The sequence below is a fragment of the Dromiciops gliroides genome, chromosome 4 (genome assembly GCF_019393635.1).
Source record: "Dromiciops gliroides isolate mDroGli1 chromosome 4, mDroGli1.pri, whole genome shotgun sequence".
Lineage (NCBI taxonomy): Eukaryota > Metazoa > Chordata > Mammalia > Microbiotheria > Microbiotheriidae > Dromiciops > Dromiciops gliroides.
This window is the reverse complement of record NC_057864.1, coordinates 495,826,340-495,850,910: the sequence shown is the minus strand read 5'-3', so window position 1 is coordinate 495,850,910 and position 24,571 is coordinate 495,826,340. Positions and strand designations below refer to the sequence as shown.

The 24,571-nt window shown below is 47.7% G+C and overlaps 1 protein-coding gene across 4 annotated transcripts in view; it reads left to right on the top strand.

Moving 5' to 3' along the window:
• The window catches only part of ADARB1 (adenosine deaminase RNA specific B1), a 179,560-nt gene extending 163,215 nt beyond the window's left edge, over positions 1-16,345 (top strand). For all 4 annotated transcript variants that reach the window (XM_044001601.1, XM_044001600.1, XM_044001602.1 and 1 more), the window contains 2 exons: positions 9,314-9,492; positions 10,250-16,345. In XM_044001601.1, coding sequence (XP_043857536.1) covers positions 9,314-9,492; positions 10,250-10,432 — 362 coding nt within the window. In that variant the 3' untranslated portion in view covers positions 10,433-16,345. The remainder of the gene's footprint in view (positions 1-9,313; positions 9,493-10,249) is intronic.
• Positions 16,346-24,571: the final 8,226 nt, after the last annotated feature.

The window sequence follows — 24,571 nt, the reverse complement described above, 5'->3', positions numbered from 1 at the left end:
GCTCTGAGCACTGCTGAGGCCTTATTTTTCAGCTCGGCTGTTCAAGATGTCCTTCCTTTGCTCTCTCTGGGCTCCCTTGTACTGGATTAACTGGGCCTGGGCTGTCTAAGACCTAGCTCCCATAGTCTCCACAGTTCTTGTTCTTGGGGAATGAGCCACGTTTCTTCCCTTGAAAAAGAGATTCAGGGGCAGCTCGGTGGCGCAGTGGATAAAGCACCAGCCCTGGATTCAGGAGTACCTGAGTTCAAATCCGGCTTCAGACACTTGACACTTACTAGCTGTGTGACCCTGGGCAAGTCACTTAACCCCCATTGTCCTGCAAAACAACAAAAAAAAAAAAGAAAAAGAGATTCATTGGGGAAAAGGAACGGCCCTCCCAGGCACATGTTGTCTTGGTTTATTAGAAGCGGCCAGGGACGGGCTCCAGGATGGGCATGGTGGGTTGGCCCCAAAGTATTCGTGAATAACCTTTCTTTTTAATGCCCTATATTTAAGGAAATGGCCTAGAAAACTCCACACACAGGAAGAACGATGTAGTTAGTGATTGCTGAGTAGGCCATCTCTGGAAGAGCCCCTGATGGGCAGTGGCAAAGTCAGAGGGATGAAGAAGGCCTAGCTCTTTCTCTCAGGGAGCTTGCCATCTCTCAGGACAGAGGCATTCGAACAAAGAGTTCCGGTGTAGAGGAGATGCGCTAACCTCGGCCGAGGGGCCCTGAGTGCTGTGTGTCAGGGTGGGAAGATTGAGGGGTGTATTATGTGACACTTAGAGATAGCTTCCAGAGGGAGGGGCCATCCAGAGGGAGTGGGAGAATGTTCCAGAGCCAGGGAATGAAGGAGGAAAGAATACCAAGTCGCACAGCTGGGCCTAATGGTGCCTCTATGGGAGGACATCCTGTCTTGTTATTAGTTCTTCCCCAGGACTCTGCACCTCCCCACCCCCATGAACCTTTGCTGAGGCTGCACGTGCCCCTCACCTGGATGTCCTTCTCTGGGTTCCAGTGGAACACCAAGCTGTCAGTCCTTCCTAAGTCCTCTTTCTCCACACATTTCTGGAGTGCCTCCTTTTACAACATTTTTTGTGTAAAAGATGCATTAGGGCCATACTGCTGCCTCCCCCTTCCCTCCCTGGTGGCTTTCAGATCACCCACAAACAGCATTCTCTGGTCTTTCAATAGGCTGGCATCTTAAGTTGCAGAAGTTTGTTAAGAAGGGGGAACCCAGGTGGTTGTTGTATGAAGAAGCCACGAAATGGGTTGAGGTCAGCAGAGGAGAGATGAGCCCAGAGCTTGGGGCAGGAAGAAAGGTTCAACCGGAGAGCCACCAGCTCTATCTTGGGGTTTCCATCTCCCCAGTATTGTGCCAATGGGCCTAAGTAGGAGCTTTGGTATGAAACCTCTGGGGTGACCTGTTCCTTCCAACTGCTTAGACACTTGAGAGTCTGAGTCATCACTACTTTCTGCAGGCTGTCCTAGAATTAGCTCCTTACCCCAGTTCTCTGTTTACAGTCTCAACCGGGTGGCGCTGCCCATTTTGGTGCCTGCCTCTTGGGGCAGCACATTTGTACCACTGCAGCTGAGTCCCTCCCTTGGCGTCATGTGGAAGAAAGCGCTGCTAAGGCTCCAGGGGAGGCTGAGGAAAGCGCCATCTTCACCAGAAAGGGAACAGGGAGGCAGCCAGTGAGTTAGCCCCAAGACTCCCTTGGCAATGCTTTCTTTCTATTGGCTCAGCCGCCTCTGGCCCCACAAGAGATATTTGTCTGTGACTGTGCCAGGGTCTCGGCAGCAGACTGCCCATGGAGGCCGAGTCTCCTCCCACCTTTACCCCCCTCCCCAGGCTCTTTCTACACCCTCCAACAGGCAGGGCTGCAGGCAGCCACCATTCTATCATTCCTGCACCATTTATTTAGTACCTGCAGTATGCACTGACACTGGCACAAGGGAAGGACAAGGATAATTAATGCATATACCATGTCTTTGGGGATCCTAAGATCGAACGGAGCAGGACACATGCACACACAGGCACCTGCTTGCCCATGAGTCGTCAGATGAGAGAACATGTCCAAAACGCTTTTCAAATCATGAATCTCTCTATAGATGTCGGCTGTCACTGCCACTGTGATGTCAGTGCATAGAAAACACAGCAAGAGCACCAGAGGTTGTGCAGAGTGGGAGGAAGGGGAGCCCTTCTCATAAAGTTGTGAATTTGGAACTGCTCCCAGAACCCTCTCTCTAGAGCTGGGGGCAGAGGTACGAGTCAAGATGCTACAAGAGGAGTAAGGGAGAGCATCATGCGAAGGCTCCCTAGAAGAAGCCCGCATCCTCTCCCTCCTGTCGCCCTGAACACAGAGGCTCTCTGATCTCCTCCTCTTATGTTCCCCTAGGAGCCATCACGTGAGATACCGAATGAATATTTGTTGAATTCATACATTTGAGCTGGGCTTTAACGGAACGTGGTGGCTTTCTGTTGCTAACAGGGTGGGACTCTGGCAATTAATTGTAGAACTGACTCATTCTTTGGTAAGGGGATACCTCCTCCTTGTCTTCTTAGCAGAGCTTGGAGCGCAGGTCAGCTACTACTTCACCATGAGGCAGCTGAGCAGTAGCCTTGACACAAAGGAGCAATGACTTATGTCTTCTAGAGCATTTCTCTTTACCTGACTCACCTTCTGCTTGGCCTGTGGAACAGGGGTTTTTGGGCTCTGCTCCATCCTTGTTCTTTTGCCTGGGGTTCAGCAGAGAAGTGGAGTCCTGTCCTCATTCTGTTCTCTTTTAATTTTTTTTAACGGGGCAATGGGGTTAAGTGACTTGCCCAGGGTCACACAGCTAGTAAGTGTTAAGTGTCTGAGGCTGGATTTGAACTCAGGAACTCCTGAATCCAGGGCTGGTGCTTTATCCACTGTACCACCTAGCTGCCCCATTCTGTTCTCTTTTAATGGATGGAATTTAGAAAAGTACCATGGCTCGAGAGAGAGAGACATTGCTCTTATATTTACATTTCTTCTCTTCCCCTGCCCTAGGAGCAGCTAAGTGGTGCAGTGAGTAGAGTGCCAGGTCTAGAGTTAGGAAGACTTATCTTAGTTCAAATCTAGCTGTATGACCCTCGGTAAATTACTTAACCCTGTTTGCCTCAGTTTCCTTATCTGTAAAGTGAGCTGGAGGAGGAAATGGCGATCCACTCCAGTATCTCTGTCAAAAAACCTCCAAATAAGGTCATGAAGAGTGAAAAAAAATGACTGAAAAATTACTCTTTCCTCCTCCCTGCTAAGAATCACAAAGATCTCTTGATGAGTAACCTATTACCTTCCTTTTCCAGCAATAATTGTGTGTCTCATGTTTTAGGATTCTTGTTATAGTTTCTATTTTCAATATGCACCATTCTTTTAAAAATAGGTTGGCATGTTTGTAAAGGGTTAGAAATATCCTTTGGAATACTATGTGCTTGGTAGTACTCTCAACTTCCATTGTGTAGACAGTTATTACTGAGATAAGACTGTCTTCTATAGGATACATGTTTAATTGTCTCCATTAAATTGGATTTGGAGTTTTGAATCGTGGTTTAAAATAGAAGTGTAACAGGTTCCTGGCCAGGGATGGGGTAGGAACTTTATTTCCAAGGCTCTGGAGAAGAATCGAAGGTCTTGAGATCCATGGGATGATGAGAGAATAGGATGGAGAGTAGCGTGAGCTGCTTAGCTCTAGTTTTGTTTCTGTTTTCTCTGTCAAAGAATGAGCCTTGGACTGGAAAAGATGAAACCAATACACTAATAGAGAGCTGATAACCCAGATTAGTAATAGGATCATAATAAGAAGCCATCCTTGATGAGTTCAAGTCAACAGGTTCTGATGAAGAACATCCATGATTCCTGAAAGACTGCAAATGTTATTGCTGAGCTCCTGGCCATGGTCTTTGCAGGTTCAAAGAGGATGATTGAGGTGCCATAAGAATGAAGAAGGGGAAATGTCCCAATCCTCTCGATAAAGGGAAAATCATGTCTTGCCCAACTATAGGTCGGTGAGCTTGAATTTGATTCCTGGAAGAATTCTAGAGCCTAGTTTTACAGAGGAATAGATGGGATGGAAAAAGAAGTATCACCAAGAGCCAGCATGGTACCCTCAAAGATAAGTTGTACCAGATGAGCTCTATTTCTTTTTTTTCCTTTTGTGCCAGACTAGCACCATTCAGGGGAAGTCTGCTGACATGGAACAAAGTCTCTGAGGCTCTTTGGGGGCACAAAAGGAAGCATTGTGGGCTGGACAGTGCTTCCATTGGGTCCACTAAGATGGGGGTAGGAATGGCTGCATCCAAAGGGTCATCAAGCATGGCTCCAAGTCGGCTTCCAAGGAGGTCCTTGGCTGAACATTTTCACCAGTGACAGACCCAAGCCATGGCTTAATGGCAAACCTCTCCAGTTTTCTGATGACACAAGCCTGGAATGGATTACTTCTGCTCTGCATGGCAGAACCAAGATTTGGAAAGGTCTGGATAAGCTAGAGTATTGGGGGGATCTAATAAGCTCTAGTTCAAATACTGCACTGGTTAATCATTTCTTCAGACAACTGAGGGGGAAGCATTCCTCCCACCTTTCAGCAAAGGGGTGGTAGACTCTACATGGTGGAATAAGGTGTAGAGTTTTTTTTTTAAATATATTTATTTTTTGGTTCCATTTTGAATTCTGAGCTGTCTCCCTCCCTCTCTCTCTCCCAACCATGCACTAGAGAAGGCCAACATTGGTTATAAATATATATGTGGAACTATAAAAAACATACTTCCATATATCAGTTCTTTCTCTGGATGTGGATAACATCTTCCTTCATAAGCCCTTCATAGTTGAAGGATCATATTACTCAGAATAGCTTAGTCATTCACAATTACTCTTCAAACAATATTGATGTTATTGTAGACAATTTTCTCTTGGTTTTGCTCATTTCACTCTGCATTATTTCATGAAAGTCTTTCCATGTTTTCCTAAAATCAACCTGTCCATCATTTCTTACAGCACAGTAATAGTCCATCACAATCATATACCACAACTTGTTCAGTTATTCCCCAATGGATGGGCATACCTCAATTTCCAGTTCTTTGATACCACAAAGAGAGCTGAGATAAGTAATTTAGAACATATAGGTTCTTTTCATTTTTCCCTGATCATCTTGGGAAACAAAACTAATATTGGCATTGCTGGGTCAAAGAATATACAATTTTATAACTCTGGGCAAATTGCCCTCCACAATGGTTGGATCGGTTCATAGTTCCACCAACAGTGTATTATTGTCCCAATTGTTCCATATCTCCTCCAAAAATTGTCATTTTCCCCTTCTATCATTTTAGTCAATATGATAGGTATGAGATGGTACCTCAGAGTTATTTTAATTTGTATTCCTCTAATCAAAAAAATGATTTAGAGCTTTTTTTCCTAGGACTATATAGCTTTGACATGTTATTCCAGAAACTGCCTGTTCATATCCTTTGACCATTTATGAATTGTAGAATGACTCATATTCTTATCAATTTGACACAGTTCTCTCTATATATGAGATATGAGGCCTTTATCCAAGAAGCTGTCCATAAAATCTACTCCCCCCACAATTTTCTGCTTTCCTTCTAATCTTGGCTACATTGGTTTTATTTATACAAACCCTTTTTGGGGGCAGCTAGGTGGCGCAGTGGATAGAGCTCCGGCCCTGGATTCAGGAGTTCCTGAGTTCAAATCCGGCCTCAGACACTTGACACTTACTAGCTGTGTGACCCTGGGCAAGTCACTTAACCCCCATTGTCCTGCAAAAAAAAATATGGGGAGAGATGAACTATGCCACCCCCCACCCCCCAGCTATGGTAGATTCAGATGGAGTCCCAGGCTCTGACATCGCAGTGAGTCAGTGACATCCTGGGCTGCTGTGGGGTCACTCCTGTCACCTAATTTTCCCCCCTTTACCCCAATTTTGTTGGAATTAAATTAAACGTGATGACTCTTCTTTGTCCTGTAACATTTTGACAAACCAAGCCAGGCGGGAGAATGGGCAACCCATAGGAAAAGAGAGTCCATCTCTGGAAGAAAGTTCTTCCTTCCTTGTCCCCTTGGCTCATCCCTGTCCTAGGCTAGTGGACACATGACACCCTGGGACAACTGTGTCCTGACTCACTGAAGTCTCGGCTTCTCCAAAAGGGCTTCCATGCCCCGGAGTCATCCATAGCTGTTGGCCGCTGTTCTCTCATTGATCCTGAGGCAGTGCTAGCTACTCACTGGGCTGGATTGTAAGCCCCTTGCTGGGAGGGAGGATGTCTTGTCATTCTCCTCACCCTTTCCCTGCACGGGCCCTGGTTCAGCATTCTTCTGGATTCCCACAGTGAGGTGGAACTGGACTATAACAGAGAGCCCTGACACTCTCAGAAGGAGGGGGACAGCTTGTTTAAAGGTGAAGGCCCTTTCACAGCATGGCTAATGCAGAAATATGTTTAATGTGATTGTGCATATATAATCTATATCAGATTGCTTGCTGTCTTGGGGAGGGAGGGAGAAAAATTTGAAACTAGAAGTCTTATGAAAACAAATGTGGAAAACTATCTCTACATGTAACTAGAAAATAATAAAATACTTTTAAGATTAAAAAAAAGGTGAAGGCCCTTCTTTAGTGTCTGTATTAGAAATGCGCAGCTAGGTGGCGCCATACCACATAAAGTGTAGGGCCTGGAGTCAGGAAGCCTCATCTTCCTGAGTTCAAATCTAGCCTCAGACACTTATTAGCTGTGTGACCCTGGGCAAGTCATTTAACCCTCTTTGCCTCCGTTTCCTCATCTATAAAATCCACAAGAGAAGGAAATGGCCAACCACTTGAGTCTCTTTCCCAAGAAAATCCCCAATGGGGTTATGAAGAGTTGGACAGAAGTGAAATGCCTGAACAACCCCATTATAAGTGGGCTCTCTGCAGATGTCCATACTGCATGATGACTGTCCTGCTAGACTCAGGAGAGTTTGATTCTATGACCTGGCCAAAGCATGCTGCCCTGACATGGAATCACAAGATTAGAGTGTTGGTCCAGCCCATCCCCTAAAGGAATCCTCCCATTACCTCCAGCCTCCTCTGGAAGACCAGCAGTGTCCTTCAAGCCTTCAAGCCTGAATCTGTCTACTCCCCCATTCTCGGGATCACTCACACTACTCGCTTTGTCTCATTACTTCTGTCTCCGTGAGATCCCCAGGAGACCGCAGGCTCTGAATGCTGAGATGGCTTCATTTTGGCCCTTGCTGTACCCAGTGCCTCTCATAGTTCTCTGCCCATATTAGGCACTGAATGTTTGTCAAATTGAATCGAACCTGAGAGACTTGTCAGGTGTTTGGTGAAAATGGAGGTAAATAGGGGCGGCTAGGTGGCACAGTGGATAAAGCACCGGCCCTGGATTCAGGAGTACCTGAGTTCAAATCCAGCCTCAGACACTTGACACTTACTAGCTGTGTGACCCTGGGCAAGTCACTTAACCCCTATTGCCCTGAAAAAAAAAAAGAAAAGAAAATGGAGGTAAATGATGTCTCCAACATGGCTCATTCTTGGGGAAGTCATCCTGGCTCTTTGGGTCTCCCTAGTACACCGTCTCCTCTTCAGTCACATGAGTGGCTTAGACTGGATTGCCTCTAAGTGTGCTCTCAGCTCCAGAATGAGGGTCCTGTGACCATCTACCTCTGTTCCTGGGTGGCTTATGAATGAATGATGAAAGTGTGTGGAGGAGCCACCTGCTCTGGGCCAGGGCCCAGTCACAGTGAGCGAAGTTTACTTCAAGACTGATGGAATTTCAGGGATATGGAGACTCCTCTGGCCAGCTACAAGGTCAGTGGAGAATCTTGGAACTGCAAGTCACCTCATCATCCAAGCCAATGCAGCCTCATCTGGGAGGGTGTCGCTAGAAAGTTACATGGCTGTTTGGGGGCAGAGGTGACACTTGGGGCTCCTCATCTGATCTCACCCTGGGGCTTCTTCCCGCCTCTCCAACACCTTTGGCTGGAGCCAGGTGGGGGCCTCACTGACAGCCCCCAGGGCCTGGAGCCCTCCAGGGACCTTACTCAGTGGTTTGACTGTCTTGCTGCTAGCCTCAGGCACAGGTGTGCTACCCTGTCTGAGTTTGCTAAATTGGTACCTCAGGCTTTGGAAGGAAGGAAGGAAGGAAGGAAGGAAGGAAGGAAGGAAGGAAGGAAGGAAGGAAGGAAGGAAGGAAGGAAGGAAGGAAGGAAGGAAAGAAGGGGAGGGAGGAAGGAGAGAAGGAAGGGAGGGAAGAGGGAAGGAAGGGATGGAGGGAGGAAGGAAGGAAGGAGGGAGGGAAGGAAGGGAAGGAAGAGGGAAGGAAGTGATGGAGGGAGGAAGGAAGGAAGGGAGGGAAGAGGGAAGGAAGGAAGGAAGGAAGGAAGGGAAGGAGGGAAGGAGGGAGGAAGGAAGGAAGGAAGGATCAGTCAAGCTTTGTGCCTCACACTGTGTTCCGCCCTTTACGGATATGATCTCATTTGAGCCTCAACAACTCTGGGAAGTGTGCGCTATTACCATCCTCCTTTTATAATTGAGGAAACTGAGGCAGACGGGGTGGGGGGGTGTAAAGTGACCTGCCCAGGGCCCCATAGCTGGTAAGTGTCTGAGACTGGATTAGAACTCGGCTCTTCCTAATTCCAAGATCAGCACTCTGTGCAGGCGCTGCCCCCTAGCTTCCTGACCAAGGGGAAAACCCTGTTCCAGACTGCTGACTCAGCTTCCCGCTCTTGGATGTCCCACATCTCAGATGTGCAGCCTTTCATCAGTGTGTTATAGTGGGAGGGCCCCGAAGCTCTGAGATCAGGGTGGGCAGTCAGGGCATGGAAGGAGAGCCTGAGAGGGGCTCATCGCCTGGGCCCACCCGGTGAATGAAGGTGGATGAGCCTAGAACAGACTGGAAAGAACAAAACCAGGCAGCGTGTGCATACAAGCCACTCTAGAGCAGGCTGTGGTGGCCTCTCGGTGGAGGCTGCTGCTCGGTGCTGGTGCCAGGTGGTCTGTCTGCCTGTGTTCTTCCCGCCTGTCCTCAGAAACATGCATGCTCAATTCTTCAGATTCTCTGATTCTGCTCCTGGGCTGTGCATCTGGACATGTCAGGAGGAGGGCAGCTGGGGAACGCGAGGGGCATGGCTGGTCCAGCTGCATCTCAAAGAAAAGGGAGGTCCCCAAGTGCTTGCGTGCATAACTTTCTGTGCGTGCACAGCGTGTGTGGTCGGGAGGAGTTTTCCACCATGAGCTCCTCAATGCCCAGATTAACTAGTCTCTGTCCCAGCTCACAAGGGCTTTCTCTCCCTCTTTGCCAGGAATCAGCAATGCCGAAGCTCGACAACCAGGGAAAGCCCCAAACTTCAGTGTCAACTGGACGGTCGGGGACCCCAACCTGGAGATCATTAACGCCACCACTGGGAAGGATGAAATGGGCCGCGCATCGCGCCTCTGCAAACAAGCGCTTTATAGTCGCTGGCTACGCATCCATGCCAAGGTACTCCCGACCCTCCTCACAGCTTGAATGGGCTCCTTCTGGGCAGAGGCCCAGGGGCACTCGGTCTGTGCTGATGCTTCGAGGCCCCAGGCTCTGCCCTGCTTTGTCCCGCCGCCCCCCCCCCAACTAACAAGCTGTCTAGTGAATGTGTAACAAGCACTGTCGCCTCCGAGATAAGCGAGGAGAGAAGAGAAACAGAAGCCCAGATGCGGCAATGACTGGCACATCGCAAGCCTAGGCCGTAATCTAGGGATGCCCAGCCTCTCTTTGGTTTCCTCTTCTCTAGTTTTAAGACGAAACGTTCTGAGTTTAGTCTCAGTCACTCTGAGACCCCAATCAGGAAGATTCCTCATCCATTCCTAGTCCCATCGTGGTGGGGGCAAACCCCGGTACTTGGTAACGAGGAAAGGTGGGAGGCAGTGAAAGAGCCGACCTTCCTGGGGAGCCAGTGAAGGCTCCTCTCTGACCTGCTTGCTCCCACCTCCAGTACCCAGGTGCTGAGAGTTCCTCCTCCTCCCCATTCTCAGGGGCTTCTTCCCTCGGGGCAGATTTCCTGAGGAAGCTCCCGGTTTCTCACAGCGGCTTTGCCTGATTCGAGGCCCTGTTCACACTCCCTCAAAGGGGCCTTTGGCTGACAAAGGCCACTCCCTTTAAGGGGGGGGTGAGATCACCAGGGGGCCCCAGGAGCCTCGCCTCTCTGGGGGCGGGCCTCTGCCCAGCCCTTGGTGGTGACTGACTGTCGTTCCTTCCTTCTCAGCTCTCCTCCAACATGCGCACCCAGATCGGCAAGCCCCACCTATACCACGAATGCAAGCAAGGCGCCGTGGAATACCAGTCTGCCAAAGAGTCGCTCTTCAGGGCCTTCCTCAAAGCGGGGCTCGGAGCCTGGGTGGAAAAGCCCATTGAGCAGGACCAGTTCTCTCTCAACTGCACGCCCTGACTCGCGGGACGGCACCTGGAGCCTCCGTCCCCACGAGCCCTCCCTCGCGGCACACAGTCACACGAGTGTACATACACATGTTCAGACAGCTACACGCGCACGCACACACGCACGCACACACACGCACACACCCTTTTAGGATTAACCAGCAACTGCTCTCATTCTCTTTTCATGTTTTGGAAATCTAATCGTTAGCTCGTTTTGTTTTATTATTGGAAACTCGGGTGTCATTCTCTAGCAAATCCATCTGTCTCCTAGCGGCTACCGCGTAGACCGGGTCTACCTTTGACGTCTCCATCTGAGTCGCCCCGCCCTGGGTTTGCCCTGGCCCCGGAGCTCCCTCCCCCCATTTAAGGCAATACAGGCAGGTGCACTACAATGCATAGACTTGCATTGGGGTTTTCACAGCGTTTTTAGGGGGCGGTTTGAATTGTTCTAGAACTCAGCTCCCGAATCCATCTCTGCTTCGTCGTAAGCATTTTGGGAACGAGAGAGGGTGTGCGCGACGAGGCGACGAAGCCAGAGGGTGCCTGCGGAAAGCCTGCTTGTCCCTACCTCCTGGTCCTCGAAAAACCAGCTGCCGAGAAATGGTCGTCGCTGTGTGGATTTACTAGTCTGTGACCCAGGTCCAAGTACTTGTCCTTTACCTCCCATTTCCACACAGTGTAAAGTCTTAATTTTGTTTTTTAACCATTATCAACTGGAAACCAAGTAGAGGTCATTTGTAAGTTCTGCAGTTAGGTCTATATAACGTAGAAGTTGACTCTTAGTAGCTGATTTCTCCCCGTCCTCCCTCTCTCTGTAGTTATATATACACATATGTACACACACAAACACACACACATATACACGTACCCAGGAATTCAGAGTACAATCACAGCTTTAGCATTACTAGGGCACCTTTAAGAACCAGCGTGATTAGTTAGGAAAGTTTGTTGGAACGCCAGCACAATGTTTGAACGCCAGCCAGTCCCCGATGCCCCTTCTTCCTGAGTGACGGGGAGGGCCCCTTGGGGGGCTCTGCTTTGTGAACCCTCATTCCAGGGTTCTTCCCTGATCGATTCATGTTCATCCTTAATTTGACCCTGAGTCCCATGGGTTTGGGGGTGGGGAGTGGGGAGGGAGGCGAGGTCCTGTGGAACTTGAATCTGCAAACCTACTGGCCCCTCGGTGGAGAGTGAGATCGGGGCAGAGGCATCAGAGGTCGCTGTTTCTGCCCATCAGACCCTTGAGTAGAAGGGTCGGAGCTACCGTGCGTGTCTCCGGGCTCGGGTCCATTGCCAAGGATGGCTTTCCAGGCCATTGGTAGGGGGCGCCTCTCTCTTACATGGAAGTCTCATTTGCCTAATGTAGCAGCAGCATCCCATGGTTCGGGCAGCCGTGGAACCAGCGTCTGTGCTAAGGAAGGTGACACCATTGCTGCTGCCAACTCCCCGGAGCAGCAACTACCTCAGCCTGGGCCGCTCCCTTTGGATTAACCCACACCTGGCCAGAAAGGATGAGAAGAAGGCAAGGAAGCAGCCTAGCCCGGTGATTACAGAAATGCTGTATGAGGTTGTGACAAGGACCCTTCCACATCAGGTCTTGGCAAAAGAAAGGAAAATCGATTTTCAAATGGGAAAAAAAGAGCTTTGGCAACTGTGGACGTATTTGTTAAAGGGCCCTTCGGAGGTAGATATTACGAGGATGAGGATTGCTGGGGGAAAGAGGCTGCATCCACTCAAACAGATGGAAAATGGCTAACCCAGAAACCCAGGTTTTATGTGAGAGGAAAGCAGAAAGCTGCATTGTGTTTAGAAGGGATTTTTTTCCCTGAAGGGAGGAGTGGTCACTTCTATTAGTTTCTCAAATTATTTTTTAAGAATTTATTTTTTAAAAAGGTCTGTTTCAGAATCTGAGCTCTTAGGGAAAGGGCCTTTTGAAGTCCCTGAAATGGTGAAAAGAATGGGAGCGATTTTGCACAAAAATCTTGAACAGTTATGGTTCAAGGGCAGGGGACCAGGGGAAGGACGGCGTCTTCAGGGGGTCTATTTGTTGTCTTTGTGTCTGATCAGTCTTCGGGCAGTAAGTTGGGTCATCAAGGAAGCTTCTGTGTATGTGGAGGAGGACGAGTGGGGGAGGCTGCCCAGAGTCATCTGGGATTCCCTCGACCACCGGAGAGCTCTGCTGTGGTCTGGTCCAAAAGACTGGCTCTCTGCACTCCTCCGCGTTCTCCCCATTTGCCCAGAGGGGCTTTGTCAAGTCCAGAGCTCAGATGCCAAGTTCACCCAACTCGGGACCTCCTCCCTTTGCTGCCATCTCTTTCCTGTCCCTTGTGGGTCAAGATGGCATCAGTCATGGAAAGTCTTTAATTGCTTTAACTTTGAACAATCAAAGATGGAAACGTGCCCATTGATGGCCACAAGAGTAGGGCCCCCATCTCGCCAGGTCAGGTGTCCTTCTGAGGATCACTTGTGCCGCCATTGGGACAGAACATCCTGAGCCGTGGTGGCAGCTCCCAGGACGGCCTCCTGCGTTCTTTCTTCCCTAACCCCCCTCCTTATTTTCATTCTAATGAGTAAGTATGAATGTTTGCCTCAGGATCATCACAAAATGGAAAGAAAATGAATTAAGCAGATGTAAATACTTGAAAAATAGAGCGAGGTTTTCTTCGATTCTATTCTAGCTTTATCAAAGACGCGTTTGACAAATTGAAATGGTTCAGCCTGGAAGGCTGCGAGACAATATGATGTAGGCGTGGGTCAGGTCGAGTGGACACTGAGCCTCAGAAGACTCGCGGTAGTTGCCTTGTGCTACACTCAGGATCAGCGAAGGACTCTACGTGAAGTTGTCTTGCCCTTTGCCACTGAAGCACACATTTTCTGGCTGGGAATCGGGTCTCCACAAGACCCCACTCCTGCAAGCATCGGTCACTTACAAGTAGGGCTCACGAATGACAGCTGTGTGGCACTGCCAGGGTGGGGCCACCAGCTGTAATCCTAGGTGACATTTTTCATCTCTCTCAGAGTTGGAGAATCAGAACATGGCGAGGATGAACACAATACCCATCCTCATACCTAGTGTCAAAACTCCCCACTGTCCGTATTAGGTGACTGCTAATGGGTGCGAGGCCAGCCCTGAAGGAGGGTGAGAGCAGAGCACGCCCCTGCCACACCCACCAGAGCCCACCCCGGAGAAGAGGCATTTGCACATTGACGGAGGCTTGACTCGCGTTCAGCACGACCAGGAAGGGATCTCTTCTTTACAAAAGATTCAACTCTTGAAGACTCTCCTCCACACCCGCCAAGCAAACAGAACGGAGCCCCTTTGGGTTGTCTTGTTACAATAGGTTGGAGGGCTTCGAGGGGTTTTCCTGCCTAGAAGCTAACAAGCGTCTGAATGGTGTCACTGCCTTGGATGGAGGCGACCTCTTGCACTGAAGAATACCTTGTATGTTGTTGCATTTTTATTGTTGTCCATAGAGAAGACGTTGTATTTTTTCTAAGGGGGTGGGGAGAGCTTGTAATTCAAATCATGCTATTTTTAAGAAATTGTCTATTGAAGCGCTGCTCTAGAAATATAGGAGAGTGAGTCGTTCTGCTTTGTCCAGCATGTCCCGGCTGTGTGATAAGGGTTCCAGTACCCCGCTTCTCCTCCCCGCACTGCTGTGCCCTGTGGCCTCGTCCTCTGAATGGGGACAGAACCCTTCAACGTTTGCCAGCCCCTTACTGGGAGCCCTTTGTTTCCAAGATGGAGGAGGCTGACCTCACAGGTGCTGTCGTCTGGAAATCCGGCTTTGGGAGCTGCCCGAAGTCTGCGATCAAGGGTTTCCCTCTTAAGGAAGGGATTCCCTTCTACATGCGGGGTGCCCTGAATGGCCCAGACCCTCGATCGATCACTGCAGGGGTAGGCACCACCGGGTGGGATTCCCATGACCCTTCGAGGGTCACCATGAATGCTAGGGTCAATAGGGCAACAGCTTGCAACTTTGTGGAGGTGGGAGGGCACAGAGACTCCCTACCTTAGGCCAGAACAACCTCTTGTCTTTGCCGGTAGCCTCCTAGGTTGCCCGGGCATGATTTGAAACCTCCCTTTATCAAGGGAATGCTGCAGCCCAGGCCACTGGAAGTCTGAGTTCTGTACCCAAAGATTCAAATAGTTTAAGAAAAAGAAGCCTCCAATGGCTTTAAGTGGCAAATGGGGCAAGGGAGATTAATGCCTCCCAACAACATGGGAGTCTACCCTGATTTCCTGTTCTTTGAATGATCTGGGTTGTATAGAAAGTGGCTTTGCCCCAGAAGAGGTCTCCCTGGAAGATGGGAGAGAATGGAGAGCTGTTTGCTCCAAGGCCGCCCTCCTGGGCTCTGGGAGGAAGCTTCCCCTCCCATCACCCTTTGGCCACCCATAGATCGGCTGTTGTGGCCCCAGGGGTCTAGTTACCAATGGAGTGGATGGCTCAGTCCCATTCCTTCCTGGCCCCTTGGAGTTTCAGCTGTGACCCTGCCAAAGGAGTAGAGAGTGGGTGTCCATTTGATGCGGGAGCTTTGTTGTATGCTGGACAATCTCCCACCCCACCCCCCAGTTTGGTGCCCACAGGACTAATCCCCAGGTGACACTCATCCTCACCAGTTGAGCCAATGTGACTCCCTACCCAGATGGTGTCTATCTTGCCTCGTTGCTCAAGTCCTAGATTTTTCAGGGATGCCCCTCAAAGTAGCTTACAGCTGCCCCAACAAACATTTGAAAAGTATTCTGCCTTTGTATTCCCAGTGCTTCGAATGCATTGGTTTGGTCAGAATGGCACTTTAGAGGTAGGGGGTTTTCAAAATGTGCCTGGCATTGGAGATGGTGCTTTCAGGATGCCAGGTGGGTTGCTGGACAACAAAAGGCATCATTCAGTCTCTGCTTCCTCCCCAGTCCACTCTCCCCACCAAATCATTTCAGCTGCTATAATATGCTCGGGGAAGTGTTTAGGGGATATTTCACAGTCACCTAAAACATGGCAGGGTCCTTTTCAAGTATTAAAATGAAGGCACTGCACAGGAAAGGCCAATGAAGACAGTCTGCCTTTGTTGTTTTTAAATTCTGGGAAATGATAGTGCTCATTGGGGGAGGGTATTTCAGGTCAAACCCAAACTAGGTAGGGAGGGCAGAGGAGCAAATCTATCCCTTCCTCAACCTGTTCATCAGCCAGGCCTCTGTGGGGGACAGAACAAGCTCCATACAGGTAGATGAAGGCATAAGCAGCTTGCTGGGGCTCGACCCCCCCACTACACATAATGTGGGCTGGGCTGGGCTGGGGCTTCGAGCTCGGAAGCCTGGTACTCAGGTAATGAATGTGGGGTTTCTCTTAGTGGAATTATTTGTTTATGTGCTATCTCTTGGGACCTTAGTGAGCAGCTGTGGGCTCAAAGACTTGGTGGTGATTCAGATGTGATTAGCAAGAGGCTCCCTAAGCCCTCTGGGGGCGCAGGCCACGTCTTGTTCTCTATTTTGTGCCGACAGCTTCCTTCCTCGACAGAGGAATCCCTGGACTCCTGCTTCAGTATTCAGTGTCCCTCCAAAGAGCACCTCTGGTTGCCATGGCAGCCCCGCTGGGGCTGTGTCGGGCGCTGATAGCCCAGTCTCAAAAGCACAGTTTGTGAGGTGTCAGTGGAGGGAGCCCTCAAGTAACTTACAGTCGTTCGCTTTTCCAGACTTTGGGTTGTTTTCTTTGGATTGTGGTTTTAGCAACTGGTCAGTTTATACGAATATAACCCAGCTGAGAAACTTGTCCCTAAGATTAAGCCCGCAGTATTCTCTGTACAGATAGACAATATTATGGCCTGCATGAGCTTTCTCTCACACTGAGACCTAGCCGGAAACAAGCATGAGACACTGTCATATGTAGACAAAGGGATTTCAAGTGTTCTAAATAAAATACATTGAACTACATTGTGCGGTCTCTTCGGGTGGTGTTTTCTGCTGACCCTGCACCATGCAGGGCATTGGAACCACAGAGAGCAGGGGCACCATACTGTCATATCAGGTCTTGCCTTTCTTCCCAGGCTTAGAATCCGGGAGTCAGCCTTTCCTCTTCCCTCGTCTACAACTCCCATAGCCAGTCAATCTCCAGATTTGGGCATCTGGCTTCCACAACATACAAGTATTTATCAACATGCTTTTATTAAGCACCTACTATGTGCTGGGTGCTGGGGATTCAAAGAAAAGTGGGGGAAATATCTTCAAGGAGCTCACATTCTACTAGGTGGAAATCAGTCCATGGGCAAGTGATAGAAATCTGTAAGGTAAAGTAAGTGGTTATAGGACAGGGACAACTGAGAAAAGACAGGATGTCAACACCCACCCCCAAATCAGAGAAATGCATGTTCAACAACTCACAGGTTTGGAGACACCACGTGGGCACAGATGGGAGAATTCAATGATGGAGAGAGAGAGGGAAAACAGACCCCATCACTGGAGCTGTTAGAGGATGTTTGGGTCCCACAGCAAGGCTCTTCCCTAACTGAGCTCATAAATGCATGACTTTAGTTTTTAGCATTTATCCCTATATTTTGAACCTCACTGAAACAGCAGTTGTGTTTTCCCAGAATAGGTCTTGAGTGGAGTCCTCACTCTGCACTCAGCCATGTCATCTGGTCCCACTGGTTCCACTGTCAGATGTACCAGACAGCCCTAGTCTCTCCCTAATTCAGACTCTGTCACCAATTAACTGCCCACTGGACATCTGAACCTCAATGTGTCCCAAAACAATTCTTTCAAACTTGTGAAGATTCCACTGGCTGCTTACACAGGTCAGAGTTGTCCTCCACTTCGCCCTCCCTCCTCGGCCCATATTCAAATCTTGTCATTTCTACCCCCATGACATCTCTCCAATAGGCCCCCTCCTCTCCTCTGATGTGGCCAACCCCCCATCATGTCACGCCTGGAATATTGGCATTGGTCTTTCTGCCTCCAGTCCCTCCCTTCTCTGATCTACCCTCCTCACAGCCACTGAAGCAATTGTCTTAAAGTACAGGAATGACCATGTCACTTTGCTGGTCCCTGTCAGTTCTAAGATCCAATGCAAACTGCTTTGGCATTCGAAGCCCTTCCCAGCCTGGCTCTACCCACGTAGTTCTGGCATATTACTTACTTCTCTCTCTTCTCCCCCCCCCCAAAGTAGCCTTGGTATTTTTCTTCTCCCTCAGCATTCCAATCCCTCTCTCCAAACCTGGGGCCCGGTGCCTACCAGTGACTCTCTCCTTATCCCCATGTCCCCAAATCCCAAGATCCCTTCCATGCTCAGCTCAAACACCTCATCCCGCATGAGATTTATTCCGTTTCCCCAATGATTGGTGGCCTCCTCTAGCCCAAAAGTTATTCTGTGGTTCCTTTGCCCATTTCCTTACTTATGTGTTTTCTCTCCCATTAGAATGTAAGCTTCCTGAAGGCAGAGGCAGTCTCCTTTCTGCCTCTGTAGCCCCAGGCCCAGTGCCCAGCATTAAATGAATGCTCATTGAATGAGCTCCCTTGGAAATGCAGTTACCCCACATTTCAATCCATTGGTCAATCAACAAGCAGTTACCCATTTTGGGGATACAAAACCAAAAGCGTACCAGTCCATGCCCTAAAGGACATTTTGGAAGGGGGCACCACAGCTGCCTGGGAGGGAGTGGGGATCAGGAAAGCACCTACTATGTGCTTTCATGAGCCACATACCGGCTACTTCTTTTGATTCACCAACTGACTTCGAGTGCAAGCTTTGGAAGAGCAGCCAAGACATCTGCTACACTTGTTGAACCAGATCTGACTCAATTCAGGAAGCACTTGTTAGGTCAAAGTCACTCAGATCCCAGAGAACATGGAGCTTGATAGTGGGGTTCTCCTCCACTCTTGTAGATACCCTGCAGAGGGAAGGGACTCACTGTGCATTCAGAACTCAAGCTGTCAGGAGGGCTAAGGCTCAGAATGAGCTGAGGGCAGAGAGGCTAGCGAGAGTCCTACTGGGTGGGGACTTAAAGAAGGGGCAGAGCCATGGCTTGGAGTGGGAGGGATGATGGTAACCACAAAGGAGAGGGAACAAGAGCAGCTTTATGCTAAGAAGTGTGTACTCTGGGCTGGCAAAGACACAACAACAATGGGCAATAGGGAGAGGAACACTTTCCTCATCTGTAAAATGAGAGCAGCAGACTAAATGGCTTCTGAGGTCACTTCCCATTCTAAATCTATGCTTCCCACTAAAGAGGACTTAGGGACGTCAACCTTTTCTTTGCCCTCTGTTAACTTAGAGACAAGAACAAGGAGTCCAAAGAAAGATCCAGTCCTGACTCCACCATTTATACTACTAGCTGCATGACCTTGGGCAAGTCACTTACCTATGCTAGACCTCCATTTCTTTATCTTTAAAAATAGCATTTTTAAAATGGGGCTTACCAAGCTTAAACACCTACAATGCAGAGAATTACAGTCAGACCTGGAAAACACCTTGGAGGCAACTAATTAAACCTAAAGAAAGATTTCCTCTACAGCACACCAGGCAAATGACCTGAAAGGAGGTCTCACAGCCCAGCCAAGGTCACCCATTCTATCTTAGGGCAATTCTAGCTTCCAGGAAGTTTTAACAGACAGTAAATATCAACATTTCTCTTTGCAGCTTCTTTCCATTGATTTTAGCCTGCCCATCTCAGATTAAATAGAACAAGACCAGTCCCAGATCTTTAGAAGAGCCCTTGCTCCAGGCCTGATCACTTTAGCTGACCCTCATTTTGCCCAATCCATAGTCCCCCCATTTCATGATGCTGCTCTCTCCTGGTCGTCGTATGAGGCTCAGTTGAAAGAACTGGGCTTGCGGTCAAAGGCAGTTTTCAGATGAAATCAAAGCTATCTATTGCCATATAAAAATGCTCTAAATCACTCTTTTTTTTTTAAATTTTTTTTTGCAGGGCAGTGGGGGTTAAGTGACTTGCCCAGGGTCACACAGCTAGTAAGTGTTAAGTGTCTGAGGCCGGATTTGAACTCAGGTACTCCTGAATCCAGGGCCGGTGCTTTAACCACTGTGCCATCTAGCTGCCCCCTCTAAATCACTCTTGATTAGAGAAATGACAATTAAAACAACTCTGAGGTACCACCTCATACCTATCAAATTGGCTAATATGACAAAAAAGGAAAATAATAAATTTTGGAGAAGCTGTGGAAAAGTTGGAACACTAATGCATTGTTGGTGGAGTTGTGAACTGATCCAGCCATTCTGGAGATCAATTTGGAACTATACCCAAAGGGCTATGGGACTGTGCATACCCTTTGACCCAGTAATACCACTACTAGGTCTGTATCACAAAGAGATCATAGAAAAGGGAAAAGGACCCACATGTACAAAAATACTTATAGCGGCTCTCTTTGTGGTGGCAAAGAATTGGAAATTGAGGGAATGCCCATCCATTAGGGAATGGCTGAACAAGTTGTGGTATATGAATGTAATGGAATACTATTGTGCTGTAAGAAATGATGAGCAGGCAGATTTCAGAAAATCCAGGAAAGACTTAAGTGGACTGATGCTGAGTAAAGTGAGCAGAACTAGTAACAGCAATATTGTGTGATGATCAGCTGGGATAGACTTGGCTCTTCTCAGCAGTGCAGTGATCCAAGACAACTCCAAAGAACTCGTGATGGAAAAGGTTCTCCACGTCCAGAAAAAAAGAACTGTGAGGGGGCAGCTAGGTGGCCAAGTGGCTAAAGCACCGGCCTTGGATTCAGGAGGACCTGAGTTCAAATCTGGCCTCAGACACTTGACACTTACTAGCTGTGTGACCCTGGGCAAGTCACGTAACCCTCATTGCCCTGTCAAAAATAAAATAAAATAAAATAAAAAAGAACTGTGGATTTTGAATGCAGATTGAACCATGCTGTTACTACTTTTGTTTTGACTTTTTTGAGGATTTTCCCTTTTGTTCTGATTCTTCTTTCACAACATGACTAATGCAGAAATATATTTGATGTGATTGTACATATATAACCTATATTGGATTGCTTTCTGTCTTGGGGCGGGGGAGGGAAGAGGAGGGAGAAAAATTTGGAACTAAAAATCTTATGAAAACAAATGTCAAAAACTATTTTTACATGTAACCTGTAAAATGATAAATTACATTTATGATTTAAAAAAACAAAAACAAAAACAAAAACCAAACAAACAAAAAAAGAAAGAACTGGGCTTGCTTAAAGACTCAAGGGGGACAAGAAGGCTAAATTCAACATTCTGAAGGACTGTCATGTGCAGGAGGCTCTACATTGGTTCCTTGTTGGCTCTAGAAGGTGGAGCCAGGAGAAATGGGTGATCATGGCTGAGGCAAATTTAATCTTGACATTAGGAGAAACACTGTAACCAATAGAACTGCCCCCTAGTAGAATGGTCTACATGCTTCAAGAAATGGTTGACTCCCTTTCCTTGGAGCAGAGACTGCATGACATCTTGTCTGTTTGAGTAGGGGCTGGACCAGACGGCTGCTGGTCCCTTCTAGTGTTCCCGTTATGTGATCCTCCTCCTACCTGTCTCAGCTCAGTCGTTATCTATATCCTGTCCTTTACCTGTGATCCTTTTCTCTCTTCTCTGGTAACTTCATCAGCTACACAGATTTAGCTAATGTGTCCTGGCAAGAGACACCCCAGCCTATGGTGAGTTACAACTCCAGGCTACTGGAAGACTGGTGATGCCATCAACAAAGATAGGCAGTGTGACCTTGGGCAAGTCACTTAACTCTCATTGCCCAACCAAAAAACAAACAAACAAACAAAAATAAAGATAGGCGACTTTGGAAGGGAGTTAGGTTTGGGGAAAGACCAAATGGCTTCTGGCTCTCCCTTGTTTTATTTTATTTTATTTTTTGTGGGGCAACTGGGTTAAGTGACTTGCCCGGGGGCACACAGCTAGTAAGTGTCAAGTGTCTGAGACTGGATTTGAACTCAGGTCCTCCTGACTCCAGGGCCGGTGCTCTATCCACTGCGACACTTAGCTGCCCCTTCTCCCTTGTTTTAGCCAGACACGCCCAACCTCTCTGGGTCCGGTTATCAGGTAGTGCTAAATAAGAAGTTGGCTCAAGATTTCCCTCTGTGTTATGGCTCTGCTCACTTCTGTCTGTGTGCCCAAACATGGAGAGCACCCTTTGTATACACACATCAGCCAATAGCTCCAGTAGCTGGTTGGGTCAGGGTGAGTGTATTTATTCTTTACCCACTGCTTAGACACTGGCTATGGATGAAGGATGCCAACTGAGCATGGCTGAAGGTTTTCCTGTGCTCTGATGAGAGAGGGAAGTCATCCATCCTCAGAACCTGGTACCCAGGGCTGCCTGCAGTAGTCAGAAGGAAGACATTTGGCTGCTCAGGGTAAGTGACCATCTACAGGGGATAGCTTTCAGTTCCTGGCTCTTTACCTTGGTCAGAAGCTTTGCTGCCTGAATCTCTGCCTACATAAAGGAGGTGTGTGCATTGTAGGAGCGTGCCTAGAGTTTCTTTCTTTCTTTCTTTCTTTCTTTCTTTCTTTCTTTCTTTCTTTCTTTCTTTCTTTCTTTCTTTCTTTCTTTCTTTCTTTCTTTCTTTCTTTCTTTCTTTCTTTCTTTCTTTCTTTTTGGTGAGGCAATGAGGGTTAAGTGACTTGCCCAGGGACACACAGCTAGTAAGTGTTAAGTGTCTGAGGCCGGATTTGAACTCAGGTCCTCCTGAATCCAGGGCCGGTGCTTTATCCATTGCGCCGCCTAGCTGTCCCTAGAGTTTCTTTCTCTTTTTTTTTGTCTATTTTATTTTATTTTCCAATTACATGTAAATATTGTTTTCAACATTCATTTTTGTAAGATTTTGAAATCCGGGGGGCAGCTAGGTGGCACAGTGGATAAAGCACCAGCCCTGGATTCAGAAGGACTTGAGTTCAAATCTGACCTCAGACACTTGATACTTACTAGCTGTGTGACCTTTGGCAAGTCCCTTAACCCCCATTGCCCCACAAAAAAAAAAAAAGATTTTGAAATCTGAATTTTCCCCCTCCCTTGCCTTCCTAAGATAGCACGCAATCAGATATGTTATACACACATATGTGTATATATAAAATTTGATACACATTTCCCTATTAGTCAGTCTGCATAGATTTTCAAGGGGAAAAAAGACTTCAACCCATGACAGGGTCTGTTCTCTAGACTCCGGGCACTGGGCCCTGGGTTCTAGGAGCAGAGCTTTATTCAAAATCCTGTTGCAAACCTGACCTGGGAAGCCCTTAACCAACAGCTGACATTTGGAAGAAATCCTAGCATTGGGAAAGACATGCTCTGGAAGGATGCATGGAGTTCAGAGACATTCACTGATTCTCCACCCAAGTTCATTCTTTTTTTTAATCATAAAAGTATTTTATTATTTTCCAGTTACATGTAAAGATAGTTTTCAACATTTGTTTTCATAGGATTTTGAGTTCCAAATTTTTCTCCCTCCCCAATACAGACAGCAATCTGATGTAGGTTATATATGTACAATCACATCAAACATATTTCTGCATTAGTCATATTGTGAAAGAAGAATCAGAACAAAAGGGAAAATCCTAAAAAAAAAGTAAAAACAAAAACAAAAGGAGAAACAGTCTGGTTCAATCTACATTCAGGATCCACAGTTCTTTCTTCTGGATGTGGAGAACATTTCCCATCATGAATCCTTTGGAATTGTCTTGGATCATTGCACTGTTGAGAAGAGCTAAGTCTCTCACAGTTGCTCATCACACAATGTTGCTCTTACTGTGTACAATGTTCTCCTGGTTCTGCTCACTTCACTCAGCATCAGTGCACTTAAATCTTTCCAGGTTTCTCTGAAATCTGCCTGCTCATCATTTCTTACAGCACAATAGTATTCCATTACATTCATATATCACAGCTTGTTCAGCCATTCCCCAGTTGATGGGCATCCCCTCGATTTCCTATTCCTTGACACCACATAGAAAGCTACTGTAAATATTTTTGTACACGTGGGTCCTTTTCCCTTTTCTATGATATCTTCGGGGTACAGACCTAGTAGTGGTATTACTGGGTTTGGGGCATAGTTCCAAATTGATTTCCAAAATGGCTGGATCAGTTCACAACTCCACCAACAATGCATTAGTGTTCCATTTTTTCCACAGCTTCTCCAACATTTGTTATTTTCCTTTTTTGTCATATTAGACAATTTGATAGGTGTAAGGTGGTACCTCAGAGTTGTTTTAATTTGCATTTCTCTAATCAATAGTGATTTAGATCATTTTTTTATATGGCAATAGCTTTGATTTCTTCATCTGAAACTGCTTGTTCATATCCTTTGACCATTTCTCAATTGGGGAATGACTTGCATTCTTATAAATTTGATTTAGTTCCTTATATATTTTAGAAATGAGGCCTTTATCAGAAACACTGGATGTAAAAATTGTTCCCCACATCCAAGCTCATTCTTAAGGGCCACTCATGTTGTCTGGCCTTGCAGACAAAAGAATTGATGGTTGCCCTCCTCCACCTTGATCCCCCAATATCCTGACCCATGGCCTCTCAAGTGATCCATCTATGGCCTGGCGTACACAGAGGGTGTCCAGAGGGACAGTCCTGGTCAAAGATTGGCCCCAGCTGATGCCCCCACCTCAACTTTACATGAAGCTTAATCTCATTTTCAGCCAAACGAAGTCAGCAGAGCTGGGCTGCTGAGGGTCTGGGCCTGGGAGGAGTGTTTAGAGAAGGGATATGACTGTTTGACTAAAGCTAGGGCCCAGTGACCTCCCCATGCACTGTTTGTCTTCCTGCTTTCCCAGAAACTAATCAGCTTAGCTCACGGTTGGGTGAGTGAGACAGACAGACAGGGAGGGAGGGAAGGAGCTCATCTGGTCATTTTTTAAATAGTCCTTCAGTTCTCGGTCAGTTCTGAAGACTCCAAGGCAGCCTGCGAAATCCATTCTAAAACCTAAAAGTAAACAACCAGAACAACAAAACCTGAACACTCACGGCCCCTCCTCCAATATTTCTGAGCTGCAATGTCAACAAAAAGTTGCATATAATCAATCACCTCTCAAGCCCTTTGCGGGCCAGGTCCCGTTCACCTGTTCACACTGTTGTCTTCTCCGTCCACAGGGAGCTCAGCACTTGGCATGGACAATGCAGGGGCATTGTATCCTGTCAACCCTGCAGCCAC